The 15,469-nt window shown below is 50.5% G+C and overlaps 1 protein-coding gene across 3 annotated transcripts in view; it reads left to right on the forward strand.

Moving 5' to 3' along the window:
• The window catches only part of NTRK3 (neurotrophic receptor tyrosine kinase 3), a 377,133-nt gene that overhangs the window by 62,160 nt on the left and 299,504 nt on the right, over nucleotides 1–15,469 (forward strand). For all 3 annotated transcript variants that reach the window (XM_055326704.1, XM_055326705.1, XM_055326706.1), the window contains exon 3: nucleotides 15,277–15,351. In XM_055326704.1, the coding sequence (XP_055182679.1) occupies nucleotides 15,277–15,351 (75 nt within the window). The remainder of the gene's footprint in view (nucleotides 1–15,276; nucleotides 15,352–15,469) is intronic.

Genomic DNA, 15,469 nt, shown 5'->3' on the forward strand with positions numbered 1-15,469 from the left:
GAGGCAGAGTGTCACCTTGACCTTGGGGTTTCTGATCCTCCCAGTGTGGAAAGTCAGCCTCCAGTGGGTATGCTTCACCCGATCTCCTAATAGGACATCCTCAGCATCTTTGTTGTGTTCACCTTTCTCGTGCCACCAAGCGATTCCCCACATGGCGCCGTGGGTCTCCTTCTGCCAGTTTCAGGATAGTAAATGCTCTCTCTCCAGAATGCAGCTGACCGCCCAGGAAGGGACAGTTCATGCTACATGCATGCCAAATTTATTGAGGCCCTTTAAAGAACCAGGAGCCCTATGTGGCTCTGGGGATGCTGAGATGAGAGATGGTCCCTGCGCCTAGGCATCTCAAAGTCTCACGGAGAGACAGGCATGTCAAAGAGCATAAGACAAGATCACAAGTGTCCTGTGGGCAGCACAGTTTGTGTTGGGAGCTGATACTCACTACTATGCACCGTGTAAGGCCAGGAAGTTAAAATGGTGAAACAGTCCCCTAGCAGTGGGTAGGTGCCCTCCAAGGCCCGCTCACTGACCACACCCAGTACTCCAGCCACCTGGCTCCTCCTGGAAGCCTCTCCCCCCACTTCCAACCACTTCTAGCACCTGGATCCAGGAGCTGAGGATCAGTGCCTGGTTTAGGAGGAGGCCCTTGGGGCCCTGATCCAGCCCTTTGGCCAGAGGCTGTTTGGCTGGAGTTTGTGCTCTACTTGGTGCTACTTATAGTGTCAACCCTGGTTCTGTGACAGCACAACAAGGTGCTGGTGACCTAGCAAGGGGCTCTGATGAGGACTCTCAGAAGGAGGTCTGAGGAGCATCCTTCCGTGGCTCTGTGGTTGGCATATCTCTGACCCTTGATGTTGAACCTCGGCCCTGCCCCACCCCACAGGATGGAGCTCCCCCACTTTCCCCCACCCCACACGTCTCTCAGGTCTCAGTTTTAAGGAGGGGCTGCTGAGACTCACTGGAGCCCTGAGGGCTCTTGAACACTGGACGAGCACAGGGCAGCAGGAAAGGACCAAAGTCAAAAGCATGTGGCTGATTTTGTTGTCAAGGAATTTATGCTCTTGTGAGTGAAGCCAGGCACATAATGCCTGGACACAGAGGTGACAGGGTCACATTCATACACCAGCGAGCACGCAGGAGTAATTCCCTGGTAATTGGGAGGGTGAGGCTGGGTGGCTGATGGCTGCAGCTGGGTGAGGGTGGTTTGCTGAAAGCTTAGCAGAGGGAGGAAGATACGGCATGTCAGAACCCCCTGTGATGGGCCATTCTGCAAATCCCCGGGCACCCAGCGGCTGGCAGGGACAGGGAGTGGCTCTGAGGAAGCCAGAGGGAACCAGCCCGGGCAGCAAGGGCTTTGTGCGGCTGAGGAGGCGGTGGGGAGTGGGCAGGAAGAAGGTCTCACACTACAGTCCCGTCACTGCCTTGGCCACTGTGGCCACAAGCAGAGTCATTGTGCTGGCTCCGCAGGCCCGCATTCCTGACCTCAGACCCTGCACAATCCAGTGGTGACTTGAAAAGAAAAAATTCACTTCTTCTCTACTCTGAAGGCTTTTCCTCTGGCCACTAAATGTGTGATTTACCCCTAGACCAACCAATTCTCCAGTTCTTTGCGGACACCAGGTGGGTGTCCTACAATCCAGTTCAGTGCTGGCACTATCTACCAGGAGTTAGTGTCAGAGCCCACAGTTAAGGACGCGGTCCCAAAAGACCACACCATCCCACTATTTATGATGCCAGTTGCAAGTCCAGGTTGTCACTGGGGCTTCTGACCAACTAGTTATAGGTCGAAGGTTCCCAGGACCCCCTCCTTGGGTCCAACAATTTTCTAGAACAGCTCACAGGACTCAGGAAAACTGTACTTGCTACATTCCCAGTTCATTATAAAAGGATGCAAGTCAGGAGCAGCGAGGTGGAAGAGATAGATGCATGGGGTGAGGTAGGGGGAAAGGGCACGGAGCTCCCATGCCGTTTAGGGGTGCACTGCTCCCCGTCCCCAGTTCCTCCATGTGTTCGCCAACTGGAAATTGTCTGAACCCCGTTGTTTGGGATTTGTATGGAGGCTTCTTTATGTGGGCATAATTGATTAAATCATGGCCCTTGGTGAGGAAGTCAATCTCCATTTGGGTGGAGCTGACAGTTCCAAACCTGTGATTATAAGATTGGTTCTCCTGGCTCCCAGCCCCCAGCCTGAGGCTCTTTCAGGAGCCCTAAACACCTGCCATCTTATTAGCAGACAAAAATATGCTTACCAACTTGGAACTTCCAAGGGTTTTAGGAGCTGCATGCTAGGAAATGAGAGCAGAGACCAAATACATATATTTCTTATCATGTCACACTGCTTTTGTTTTTCAGAGGGCAAATAAACATATGTAAAGCTCTAGGGTATTCCAGAGAATGTGCTAGGTCTTTGACAAACACTGTTTTAATTAATCTTTGCAATGCTTCCATGAGACCAGCATCACTATCTCTAGATTATAGACAAAGAAACTGAGGCCTGACAGGCTGGCTTCTCTGCTGATGAGAGCACACCTCCCAGATGTAGCCTTGCTTTTTGTCTCCTATAGAGGGATGAGGGGGTGGAGGGAGGAAGGGAGTGAGAGTCACAGAAGCCACTTGTGCAGGTCCCACTAGCAAGTCCCCTTTTGCTCCCCAGTCCTCGATCTGGATTTGAGCTGCAGGGAGGCATTTCATTAGTCTGATGGATTTGGATATAGGGTAGAGGAAAAGTGGCTTCTGTCCTTAGAGTGCCTGTGGTTCTTTACATAATCCGCTTCCCTCTGTGACAGGCTTCCCCACAATGTGAAGCCTCCCTCAAGGAAGGTTTGGTTTGGCGTACTAGGCATTTGTTAGCCACTGGGCATTGTTAGCTTCGAGTCTGTGAAGGACACATTCAAAGTCATTGTTGAGAAAGTAGAGCCCCAAACAGGGTAGAGCTCACAGGCTGGAAACCGAAAAGTTTGGTAAGAGGTGGGTTGTGTCCTTCTGGGCATGATGCTTTCTCAGAAAGGGGCTGAATAGGGGAAGTTAGTTATAACAGATAATCTTGGAGGAGGGATTGGTGGGTCTTGAATCCAAGAAAGAGTGAGAACAAGAGAGAGATGTCAAAGAGCTTTCTGGATAGATGTGGTTAATAGATGGCACACACACTGCCCCTCTGCAGTGTGCCCACAGCAGACATCACGAATCGACCACAGCTCTTTGGCTTATCCACAGATTCCTTCTAAACACAGCCATCTGAATGAACTTTCCGCAACCTGCTGGTGTTGCGCATGATTTGAAATGTGCTCACTCACTAGCTCTGCGGTGATGTTCCAAGTCAGGAGGACTCAGCAGAGGTGGTTTGGGAAAATCGATGGCATGAGAATGAGCTGTCCTGTCCCTGCTTGCTATTGGGGAGACCAGGGGAGCAAGAGCCTACAGGAGAGGTTGAGAGTTTGGGTGTCAGGGGTAAAGCTGAACTGGAAATAATCTCTAATTAGGTAGTAATTGAAGCCCTGTGAATAGAGAGATGCCTTCCAAGAGAGGGAGGATATGGAGAGAACAGCCAGCTTATGGCCGCAGGGAAGGAAACTGCTCAAGATGCCAAAGCAGGGAAGAGAAAAATTAACAAGAGAAAAAGCTGGATTTCCTTCTCCGAGTGAGGCAGACCATCTCTCCAGCTCCCTAAGTGGAAACCTCTGGAACCTTAAGGAACTCAGGGCTAGTGTGCTTCCAGATTTTCAAGGGCTAATGCTGTTAATGCCTGCCTTTGTGGGGCTCGGTTGTAAGCTAGTGTTTCTCCCAGCACTGGTGTCTTTAGAGGTACCTCCCCCTCCCCATGCCTCTTCCAGGCCTGGCCAGGCCTACCCTTCCTCCTCCATCCTGTGCCTCCTCTCCTCCTCCGTGGCTTGCCCACATTCTGGTGCGTGTGCATGGAGTGCTGGGCACCACCACCCATGTGATCTCGTCTTTCTGATGGTTACCTTGACGAATCCTTCTGACACCCTCCTGTTCCGCAGATAATGATTCCCACAAAGTCAAGGACTCCATAACGTCCCAGGGACCTGAAATTACCCTCCAACAATGAAAATGCCCCGGGCCTTGGAGCGACGTTTCCACATTAACTCTGAGGCAGAGTTGCAGTGAGGAAATCTACCCTTTTAATAGGGGAAAATATTGCCCTCATAAGTCTTTATGCCGTGCACTTGAGCTTAATGCTCACTTACCAGTTCGCCTTTATAACTTCCATATTGAGTGAATTAAGTCCTCCATGTGGGTAGTTATTAAAGAAGTGATAAGTGCTTTATAATTCAGTAAAGGGTGGCCTGGCCATTTCATATTTTCCTAAGGAAATTGGCCACCCGAAGGGCAGTACTCTCAGGACCCCTGGGGCCAGCTGATTTTAGGCATAGAGCTTACACTATTGGATTACTTTCAAGCCAGCTGCTCTGGCCTGGACCAGACTTTCCTTCTTGCTCAGACTTTCTCCTCCAAGGCCCATTGGGGAGAAGGGGTCAAAGTCAATGTCTCTCCCTGCCTCAGGCTGTTTCCATGGTTCATCAAAGACCCATCAAAGACCTCTTCTTTCTCTCCTTGTTCAAAGCTGAGTTGTCTAGTCAGGATTGGAGATTTTATGATCAATGTGGTTTGACTCACATCTGCAGACAAGAGGAGAGTGTCTTCTAGGGGCCATGAAATGCTGACCCTCCTACTCTCTACCCAGCCCCACAACCTCATGGACACAACTTATATCTTTATACCTTAGTCTCTTCAAGTGATTGGAGAAAACGTGGGTCCCATCAAGACCTCATCAACCAGAGGGTTTTTACATGTTGCAAAGTCCTTGGGTTTGGAGGAAGGACAGTCACATTAATTCGTTCATTCAAATTTTCTACTATGTACAGGGAACTGGGTCTGTTGTTGTGGATATAGTAGTGAACAAGATAGACAAGTTGACTACCTTCACGGAGCTGGCATTTTTGTTAGTAAAGAGATGCAATAAATAAGTCAACACATACGTGAGATAATTACAGACTTTGCCAAGTGGTATAAAGGAAGTAATCTAGAGCAGCATTTCTCAACCTTGGTGCTGTCATCATTTTGGACTGGATCATTCTTTGTTCTGAGGGGGCTGCCCTGTGTTGTAGGATTTTTATTTTATTTTACTTTATTTTATTTAATTAATTAATTAATTTTTGTTGTAGGATTTTTATTTATTTTTACTTTTTATTTTTTGTTGTTGTTGTAGGATTTTTAGTAACATCCTTGGCTTCTACCCACTAGACCTTCCCAGTTGTGACAATCAAAAATGTCCCCAGTCATTGCCAGATGTCCTCTGAGGGATAGACTCCGCCCCTGGTTTCTGAGAACAATTGATCTAGAGGAAGGTTATAGAGAAAGACTTTGGCTAGGTTGGTCAGGAAAGGCCTCTCTGTGGAGATGACATCTAAGGAGAATCTGAGTGCTTTTAATGGCAAAACCAAGTGCGAGGGTCCTGAGAGGTGGGGAGAGCTTGGTGTTTTGGAGAATAGAAAGGAGGCCAATGAGACTAAAGCCAATGAACATGGTTTGTTTGAGCTGAGGAAGGAGATGCCTGAGCCAGATGTGACAGACCTTGCTGGTTGGAGTGTAGATTTTATCCCAAGTGCAGAGGAGCCACTGGGGGTTTGTTTTTGAAGGGTGGGTGCAGTGGGGGAGGAGGATGTGATCAGATTTACATTACAAGAAGTTCATTCAGGCTTCTGAGGGAAGGACAGATTTTTAGGGCCAGAGTACAAGCAGTGGTCCTGTCTTGAGGGCAGTGGCCTTTGGGAGCAGCCATGATGGCCTGGGCTCGGGTGAGGTTGTGGGAAGAGGACAGAACTGATATCTCTTGTGGAGATGCATCGCTTAGGTGTGGATATTGCAGGAGGAGAGGGAGCACTCGTTGATGAAGCTTGGCTTAGACACCTGGGTGGCACCAGTGCCATTTATTGGGATGGAGAGGCCCGAGTGGGAGGAAAGCCGAGGGCTGCTGTTGGATGTCTATCAGGGAAGAGTCTGGAGCTCAGTGGGACCATCAGACCAGAGACACACATTTGGGTGCTCTCAGCATGTCAGTGGTGTTCAGAGCCACTGACACATGGGTGAGATCACCATGGCCTGGCGGGTGAAGGGGGCCCCCAGGGAAAGATCCAGGAAACACCAGCACTTAGGGATCAGACAAAGAATACAGACCCTGCAGAGGAGACTATGAAGTAGTAGCCAGCAGAGTAGAAGGAAACCCAAGAGAGAGTGAAGTTAAGGAATCTGTAAAGAGAATGTTTCAAGAAAGAGTGAGTGGTTAACCAGGTAAAATGCCCCTAAGACTGGGTAACCGGGTGGCAGAGCAGAGCTTGGCAGTGTGGGACTCACTGGCGACCTTGGCAGTGCAGTTTCAGTAGAGCAGCTGGGATGGAAGACCTGCAGGGTTGGAGAATCCCAAGGGAGGTGAGGAGGGAAGTAGGGCCTGTGCTAATCCTCTGAAAACATTTGTTATGAAGGATGTAGCGACATGGGTTAGTAGCTGGAGGAGGACATGGCGTGAAGATTTTCCCTTTAAATGGGCCCTCCTAGAACATGTTTGTATGCTGGTGGGAAAATCTAGTGGAGAGAAAGTGAGAGTACAGACAAGAGAGGGAGAAAAAAACTGAATGAGTCCTTGAGAAGGCGAGAGGAGTCGAGGGCAGAGGAAGGTCCAGGCAGGTTGCTGAAAGAGTGCTAGGTACATGAGTTCTGCTGCTGATCACTTTGAGGGTTCCCTAATGCATGCATTCATTTCATGCCCTCACCTGTCACTGAGCATTTGCATGGCACTGGAGACACACACTTCTGGTCCATACCTCAGAAATCTCCTGGTCTGGTGAAAGCCATAGTCATGTGGGCAAGGGAAAGCTGAAAAAGATGTGCCCAGGTGCCAAAAGCATGCCCATTGTATCTCCTCCTCTGTTTGGCAAGAGGGAGCCCTATCCTCTTCCCCAATCCTGATACTGAGCATGAACAGCAGACCTGAGATCTGGTCCATGGGCCTCCCCAGCCCTTTGGCTCACCATTTTTGGGCCATGTAGTGATCCCCTAGGATGCCCATCCCTGATTAGGATGTGCTTTGGGCCACATCCTTCTCATAGCTGCTTGTAGGTGCCTGTAGGGTCCAACCAGGCCTCTGTGCTACTCCAGGGGACCCAAGAGTGGACTGCCAGCGAGGAGTGTTGAAAGCCATGGAGGTGAGGTGGGGCATGCAAGTGGCTGCTTAGCACCCACCTGGGTGGCTTCCCAAGTGTGCACCTATCCCAGGTACCCACCCTTATTGGGGATTCTGGAGGTAGGTGAGTGGTGAATGAGACATGTATAATCCGTGTTCTCAGGCATCCCAATTCTAGTATATAAACAGCAACAACAGACAAGTAATCAAATAATCAAATAAGACAATTACAGATGGTTATTAAGGGCTGTGAAGGACATGAACAGGGGCTGGTGCCAGAGAGCAGCTGGAGGGGAAGAGGAGGGGTGTGTTCACATCAGGGTCGGAGCAGGCATCTCTGACAAGGTGACCTTTGTAGGGAGCCCTGAGGGATTCAAAGGAGCCAGGATGACTGTTTCATGGAAGTTCTGGTTGGGAATAAGTCTGGTGTGTTTAAAGACAGGTTGGAGAGTGCGGCAGGGGCCCAGAAAGCAAGCAGGTGTTAAGAAAAGGGGCCATAGAAGCAGCCAGCGGCCAGCTCATGTAGGACCTCGTGGGCCATGGTACAGTGTCCTGATTGCATCGTAAGAACTGTGAGAAGCAGTGGGAGAGTTTTCAGCGGGGGAGAATGTGACTGAGCAGGTGCAGAGACTCTAGAGGGGGAAGAGTGACAGCAGGGAGCCCCTTCAGGAGGCCAGGGAGGTTGGCAGGTTAGAGGTGGCCGCTCCCAGTGTGCCGACACGTGGGATTGCCAGCCTGTGCCCACCTGCCTGCCAAGCCACAGCAGTGCAAATGGAGCGCAGCAGTTAGACTGGTGAGGGCCTGGCCAGTCTGGTCCCAGGCAGGGGGACAGGGGGGCCAAGCAGGGCAGCCTGGACTCCCCAGCAAACTGGCCAAGTCCCGGATGAAATCTCACTCCTGGAAGTCAGGCCTTTCTTAGCAGGGAGCAGAGGGGTGTGCCCTTGCTCTTTTGTCTGTTAGCAGGCGGAGCATCTCAGCACCTGAAGACCACAGGTGTGTGCACAAACGTTCCCTGTTCCTGGCACGGGCTTTGGAATTGATCAGGAAGCCGACGCAGATGCTGTCGTTTCCCGTCTGTTCGCTGCATGATCTGAATGTTCCTTTCTGCAGTCCCGGGGGCCCCAGATGCGGGGCTGGTTCACCGTGGTCCTTGGCATGCAGCTGCTTGTAGAGCTGGTGTGCTAATGTGCTGGCATGCCGGGGTTGCCAGCCCAAGAAGCCTCCCCAGGCTCTCAGGTTCAGCTCCCCAGGCATCTTGGATCCCCCCTGACAGCTGTCAAGGGAGAGAGAGCTGGGTGACTTGGCTGGTGTGAGCCAATGCAGCTCTTCCTCAGGCCCCATGGTGCCTCAGCTCCATAGAGCTGTTGCTCCAGACGGTTTGTTTATAATGCTAAACATATCAGATAATTGAAAGCTAATGCTTCTGTCTGGATCACTAGACATAATATGCCTGGATAACAAATCAATTTCCTTATTGCCCTACAAGGCTTCGAAGTCAAATGCACGGCACATTCGTTGTGTATGTGTGTGCGTGTGTGCATGCCTACTCGTGCTCATGCATGCGTGTGTTCTGATGCTGATTTCTTAAGAACTGGAACTCTAGGCTAGTTTCTCCAGGTACTTAGCTCCATACTTCAACTCAGGGCTCCATCCTAGAATCAGAGTCCAGATGAGAGGAGGACAGGAGCCTTGGATCTTGATGGGGAACTGTCTAGAGAGACGGGCATCTGTGCACAGCCTTGCTAGCTAAAGCTCTCGTGTTCTATGTTGGAGGAGTGGAATGCCCATATACAAAAACATCAGAGAAATGCCCATTCCGGCTGCCTCCTGGTAGGATGCACCTCCAAGAATAGATCTGTGGAACATAATATTAATGGCGTATGCCTAGGTACCACCAGGAAAATATGAATTATTACTACACCTCCAAGAATACTTCACTTACCTTTCAACCTTAATTATCCAGAAAGAGGATTAGAAACAAAAAAGACAAGGGCAAATATCTACCTGTTTGTGTGTGTGCATATTTTTATATTCTTCTAGATCTTTATTCAGATTCTATTTACCTTTGTTTGTGATTCCAGAAGTAGCAATGAAATCCGCTCTTTCTCACTCTGGTGCTATGCATTAGCACTGAATTGACTAAGACATTGCCTCGTCTAATCCTCACACCAGCTGAATTTCCTATGAGGACACTGAGCACCAGAGAGCCTCGAGAATAACTGGCCTAGGGACATCCAGCTTCCGTCTGCCAGAGCTGGGTGTCTCCTCCTGGTCAGCTTGCTTCAGGGCACCCATGCTTGGCATCTCTGCTCTGAGGGGCTGCAGAGCAGACTAGTGGCAGCATTTTGCAAAGGAGAAAAGGGCCTTGGGAAGGTGTGTGTGTGTGTGGCGGGGGAAGATGGCTCACAGCCCCATAGCAAAGGAAGAGTCACATGGCTGCTGAAAACGGACACACAAACCATTCAAATTTAGGAATCATGGCAGGGTAGGGCCCTTTGGGTAGGGACACAAATTCTGCATCCTTCAGGAACCTATAGGGGTGTCGCTGGGTGATACAGCTCAGCAGGCCGGTTAGCGTGGTCATGATGATCCAAGATCATCAAGAAAATATAAGTCATGTTCTGTCTACCTTGCTTAAAAAGTCAAGGAGGTGTGTAATGCATTTCAGGGGGAAAAAGAAACATCTAGCAAGGAAGTTGAACATGCAAAGGTTCTGCATTTAAATTTAGTTGTCCGGAAAATTTGGTTATGAAGAACAGCTCGTTAATAGCAGTGAGAAGTCACAGGAAAATAACAGCTGATCCTAACAGCAAGAGAGGAGAGAGAAAGGTTGCAAACATGAGGTGATAGTGGCCAGCCATGTGTAGAGGAAGGAAGAATGCCCTCTTGTCCCACCAACCAACCCCTTGTCTGGCCGAATGTCCAGGTGGCGAGGAAGATTCTGTGGAAGGGGGACACCGGTCTTGCCCTTTTCTTGGGCCTCCCCATCAACTTCACACCCCTCGTGATGTAAGGGGGTGGATGTCTCAGTGTTCTAGAGTTTTCTATGTATAGGACTTAAATATTGGAGTTATAAACAACTCTTAAACATATCCACATGACATGTTTTTAATTAAAATATGGACCACACAGTCTGTACCATCTAATTTTTATATGCTTGGAGATTGCCAGTTCATTTCCATATTGGCTCAAGCCAAACAGAAGGGAGGAAGAAAGCTATGGTACAAAAGCACAGTCAAATTTATTCTAGTACAAAGGATTTTTATATTTTCTCTGGATGTTTTAATTAATATTTTACTTGTGCCCCAGCTCATCCCCAGAATGGGTGGGAAGCAGCTCTCTGTGATTTCAGGCCTGGGCCCTGTCACCGTGAGTCACAGGGAGTGGCTTCATTTCTGATCTTTCTCCTCCTCGTGAAAAGGCTGGGCATACGCTCGCTCCCTCAGCTCTTGCATACCCTGGTGCACCTGCAGGCAGCAGCATCTTTGACCACAGAGGCTCCCCTAGACTTTGTCGAGGTGCCCTGAGCTGTAGCCCTAAGCCTGGCTCTGGCTTGGTTGCTCAGCATTGTCTTGAATTAAGCTTCCCTTCCTCCCTTCTCTCTGGAAAAGTATTGCACACTCACTCTTCCTGAAGAGTTGTGATTCTGGGGTGTCAGGGAAGGGCAATGGCCAGAGGGGAGGGATGGAGCACTGAGCTGACTCTCTGGATGGAGATGCCATTGTCATGTAAAACAAGCCTTGCAGAAGAGAGACTCTCGGTGGAAGAGGAAGACTCTTCCCCAGTGGGGTCCAGCCAGAGCCAGATGAGAGACTGTTAATGCTCCTGGGATGTGTAACCTGGATTGGGCCATGGTCTAGTGCGCCAAAGAGCCCCTCATTTCCTTTCAAGGAATCTCCTTGACTTGCGGGGGGGGGGGGGGGAGCCACAGCTTTTTATTTTCTCCTCTCACCTGGACCCAGGGACCCAGAGGCAAGTTCTTTGGTTGGGCCTGGGGCCTCTTAGTATTTGCTGCAAAACAGTTATTTTTTAAAAAAGATTTTATTCATTTATTTGAGAGAGAGAGAGCAAACACACATGGGGGGAGTGGCAGAGGGAGATGCACACTGCCCACTGAGCAGGGAGCCCCATGTGGGACTCGATCCCAGGACCCAGAGATCATGACCTGAGGTGAAGGCAGATGCTTCATTACTGAGCCACCCAGGTGCCCCCAAAGCAATCAGTTTTACAACTGTTGCTGTCTGAAGCCGTGGAACATGTTCTTCAGTGGTGATCTTAAGGCAGAAGCTTTATACAAAGTAGAGCTTCCCAGCTATGGACATCTTGGGCCAATTATTCTTTGTTGTGGGGCCTGTCCTAGGCATTTGTGGAACACTCAGGAGCGTCCCTGGCCTCTGCACATTAGATGCGGCATCATTCGCTTCCTCCCTGTTGTAACCAACAGAAATGTCTGGACACATTTCCCAGTGTACCTTGGGAGGCAGAAGGGCCTCCTGCAGAGAGCCACTGTATAAGAGGTGATGCAGGTGGGGTTACTTTAGTCAGGATGGGAGCCACCTGTCTGTGCCCCCTGCTCCTGATGAGAGCACACTTAGGGAGGCTGGAGATCTCTATGGGGCCAGCCCCACCATGCACTCTGTGCCCGAGCAGACAAACTTGGAATCTTGTAGCTCCACTGACGTGCTCCCGGCATGTCTCTGAGCTCCTCCTCTCCCTCCAGGAGCCGCCTCTGTAGGGATGCCTGGCACAGCCTGGGGCCCTGGAACAGGGTAACCAGCAACTGCCCCACACGGGGTTTGAATGCCTAACCTTCTTTTAAAAAATGATCATTACGGATTGTTTCTCAAGCGACAAAGTAAGTGCCCCGGGAAGACATCCTGGACACCCAGAAAAGCACAACAAAAGGAGAAGCCACATACTACTAGGCCAAGGTAACTGCTGTTTACCATGAACAAAAGCCAACCAAACTTACTGCTGTGTTTATCATCTTTGGTATATTTTTAGAGCCTGCCTTCTCCACTTAAGCTTGTAGCACGCAGCAGCCAGCAGGTTCCCACAGCTGACCCCCCGGGGCTGGTACCAAGTGGTGAGTCACCGAGAGCTTGGCAGGTGCCCCGCCGATGTCATCCTCAAATGTCAGGCTGCACCTTCGCTGCCCTGCCCTTCGCTCAGAACCTGCTCTGAGCTGCTGGCTGTGCACTCCCCGAGCCCGTTCTTGGTTTCTGCTTGAACTGTTTTTCCTGGAGGTCATGAATGACAGATTTACTGCCCCTCTGCTCTTCTGCCACATGGAGTTTTTATCAATGATTGCTGAGAAATGACAACTTCCAGCAGAACCGTGATTCCATTTTTAGCTGGAAAACTGAGAAAAGACTGCTCAGTTTTTCTGCAAAGCACAGGGTTAAAAATAAGCATCGTGGCTCACACTCCCTGAGGACTTACTATATGTCCCGAGCTGCCGTTGGGGTTTTTGAACGGGGTCTTTCAGTTCTCACCTCATTCTGACGTGGGAGGTATTTTATTACCCCATTTGACAGATGAGGAAACCGAGGCACAGACGGTGATGCCACCTGGACAACGAGGCCAGGATATGCGTCCTGGCAGCCTGGCTTGGCTTGAGGCAGGGGTCGGTCGGCAAGCTTCTTCTGTAAAAGGCAGGTCTCTGCCACGATTCCTCAACTCCCATCTTTGTAGAGCAAAAGCAGCCACAGACAACAGTAAATGAATGGATGTGAATGCTGAAATTTGAATTTCATGTACTTTTCACATGTCACAAAATAGGATTCTACTTTTGATTTTTTTAAAAAATGTAAAAACTATTCTTAGCTTCAGGCTGTACGAAGACAGGTGGCGGACTAGATTTGGCCCGCAGGCGGTAGCTTGTTGACCTGGCTCGGGAGCGCAGACTCTTCACCACGCCTTGGCACCGTGGCTATAAAGATGATCTTCCCCCATATAGGGGAGACTCAGACCCAGTAGAGGAGGCAGGGGCTGGAGTCTCTTGACCAAGGGAGCCTTTTGCACCCATTGCCCTGCAGTATCTCAGTGTGCACCAATGTCAGGGAAGGGACAGCTTGAGGCCAGAAGGACATGAGGGATAGAATGCACCAATGATTGACAGCTGAGCCATAATAAAAACACATTTACGGGATTCTCGTGTGGGCTGAGAAAAATGATTTCATTTATTTAAACAGCTGATTGACAGCTGCTGGTTGGGAGCAGATCCGAGTCTACAGCTGGGCTCCCGTGAATGAATGGTTGCCTGTAGGAATAGTGTGATCTCCTTGATGGTTTACCTGGACTGCTGGCCCAGTGAATGCACCTGGGAGCCCCTGGCACGGGCCATTTTGTCCCCCCTTCTGGTATTCCTTTTCACCTGACATGGAGCCAGGGTCCCTGCCTCAGCAGGACCAGACCAAGCAAACTGCCCTGGGGCCATGAGGCTTCCAGGGAGAAGACTTTGGAGTTGGAATTCAGTCCCGACCTGGCCACCTGGTCCATGTCCCCAGCAGATGCCAGTGTGTCTGGCTGCTCAGCAGGGGCCCTGAGAGAATGTGGTACAAAACGGGCTCTCTGCATACCTTGTCACTGTGCGGCTTTGAAATGCTTCCAGAGGCCCTGGCCACCGCCACCCTGCGGCCTTCCTGGCTCTGGCTCCGCTTGGTAGCAGATGGAAGAGCCATGGGTGTGGTGGGGCCAAGGAAGAGATGTCTGGAGAAGGTGGCTGCCACTTTTCTGGCCTCAGTGGCGCAGATAGCTGTGTTGTGCAATGAGCTAAGAGGATACTTCGACCGGGGAGGCCCTGATGGGAGCGCCAGATCCCAAGAGGGCAGGGTGAGCAGCAAAGGGCCTTCTCCTAGGCCCATTGGAGCCCCTTGGGGTCGAGGTGTGTATGAATGGTAATTTCTCACACCACTCTAGAGTCAGAAAGGACTTTAATGATCAGTAGTTGGATGATTCTTAACCTGGGGACCCCAAGAACTATCATGGAGGATGTTTGTCCCTGGCATGTGGTCAATATCCAAAAACAAAAACAAAAACAAAAAAACCAGGAATCAAACCTGTGACAGGCCAGCATCCTTTGCTTACAGAACTTTTGAATTCCTTTGCTTTGGGCTGGAACTTACCCACTGGGTGAGCTAGTGCTGGTTTGTATCTGTTAATAAAAAGCTCTGGTTAATGGTGATTTATATCTTCGATGAATAAATTGGAGAACGTGAATTAATTATTACTTAATAAATGTCGTGTGTCTGCTCGACACAAACCTCCTTGAACATGAGGCGTCTTGGGAGAAAGCTCGAAATGGAGATCCTGGTGACGAGGAAGGAGAGAAACTGCTGATCTAGTCAAACTTTATCCTTTGCAAAGGAAGGCACAAGAGGCCCAGAGATGTCAAAGCTCTCGCTCAAAGCCTTTGGTCTTTAGATCCCAGGGGTGAAGCCAGAGCTGGGCTTCTTGATCTCCTGTTCCTTCTGTGACACCGCGGTGCCTCCTGGTCCCCAGCCCGCCCCCGCCTTTCTTGAGTCGGTCTTGCCCAGGCAAGCTATCATAGGAGTTCTTGAACTCGGGGCGGGGTGTGGGGGTTAGACTGCAGTCACCCAAAGGAGGCGGTCAGTGTCTGGACCCTGGGGGACCCCGAAGTGGGTGTGTGCTCCTTCTGAGCTTTTTCACTCAAAAGCCATGCCTGCCAGCAAGCTACCCTCCCTCTCCCCCCTTTTAAAACCACATCATTTGTGTTGTCTTCCTGGACAGCTGAGAAAAGTGAGCTGTCCTCAGGAAATCCCAAAATGAAAACAAAAGTGAGTGGAAGAAAGCTGGGTTTCGAGTCTTTAAAAAGGAGAGCTTTCTGGAGCCTAGAGGGGTCATGAAATGCGGTCCCCAGGCCAGGTGCTCTGGGTCTCGTGATGATCCCATCAGGTGGGTGTTGCATAAGCCCCATCGTGGAGGGGGAAACCAAGGCTCGGGGACACTTGGCCATGTGGCAGAAGACCTGGCTCCCACATGGATGATCCAGGATTTGAACCCAGGTTTTCTGTGGACCCCGGCCGACCTGAACCCTGTCTTTTCGTCCTCCCTTACAGACACATAGAGAACTGGCGAGGTCTGCACACGCTCAACGCCGTGGACATGGAGCTCTACACCGGCCTCCAGAAGCTGTGAGTGCACCAGGTTGTGGGAGGGGTCATGAGTGGCAGGCGGGCAGGGGGCGGCCCTGCCTCTGGGCTGGGTGATGGGTACTGCCAGCTGCCCTCTGGACTGTACTCCTCTGTTCCT

This window comes from Nyctereutes procyonoides, unplaced genomic scaffold, assembly GCF_905146905.1.
Source record: "Nyctereutes procyonoides isolate TBG_1078 unplaced genomic scaffold, NYPRO_anot_genome, whole genome shotgun sequence".
NCBI classification, from domain to species: Eukaryota; Metazoa; Chordata; class Mammalia; order Carnivora; family Canidae; genus Nyctereutes; species Nyctereutes procyonoides.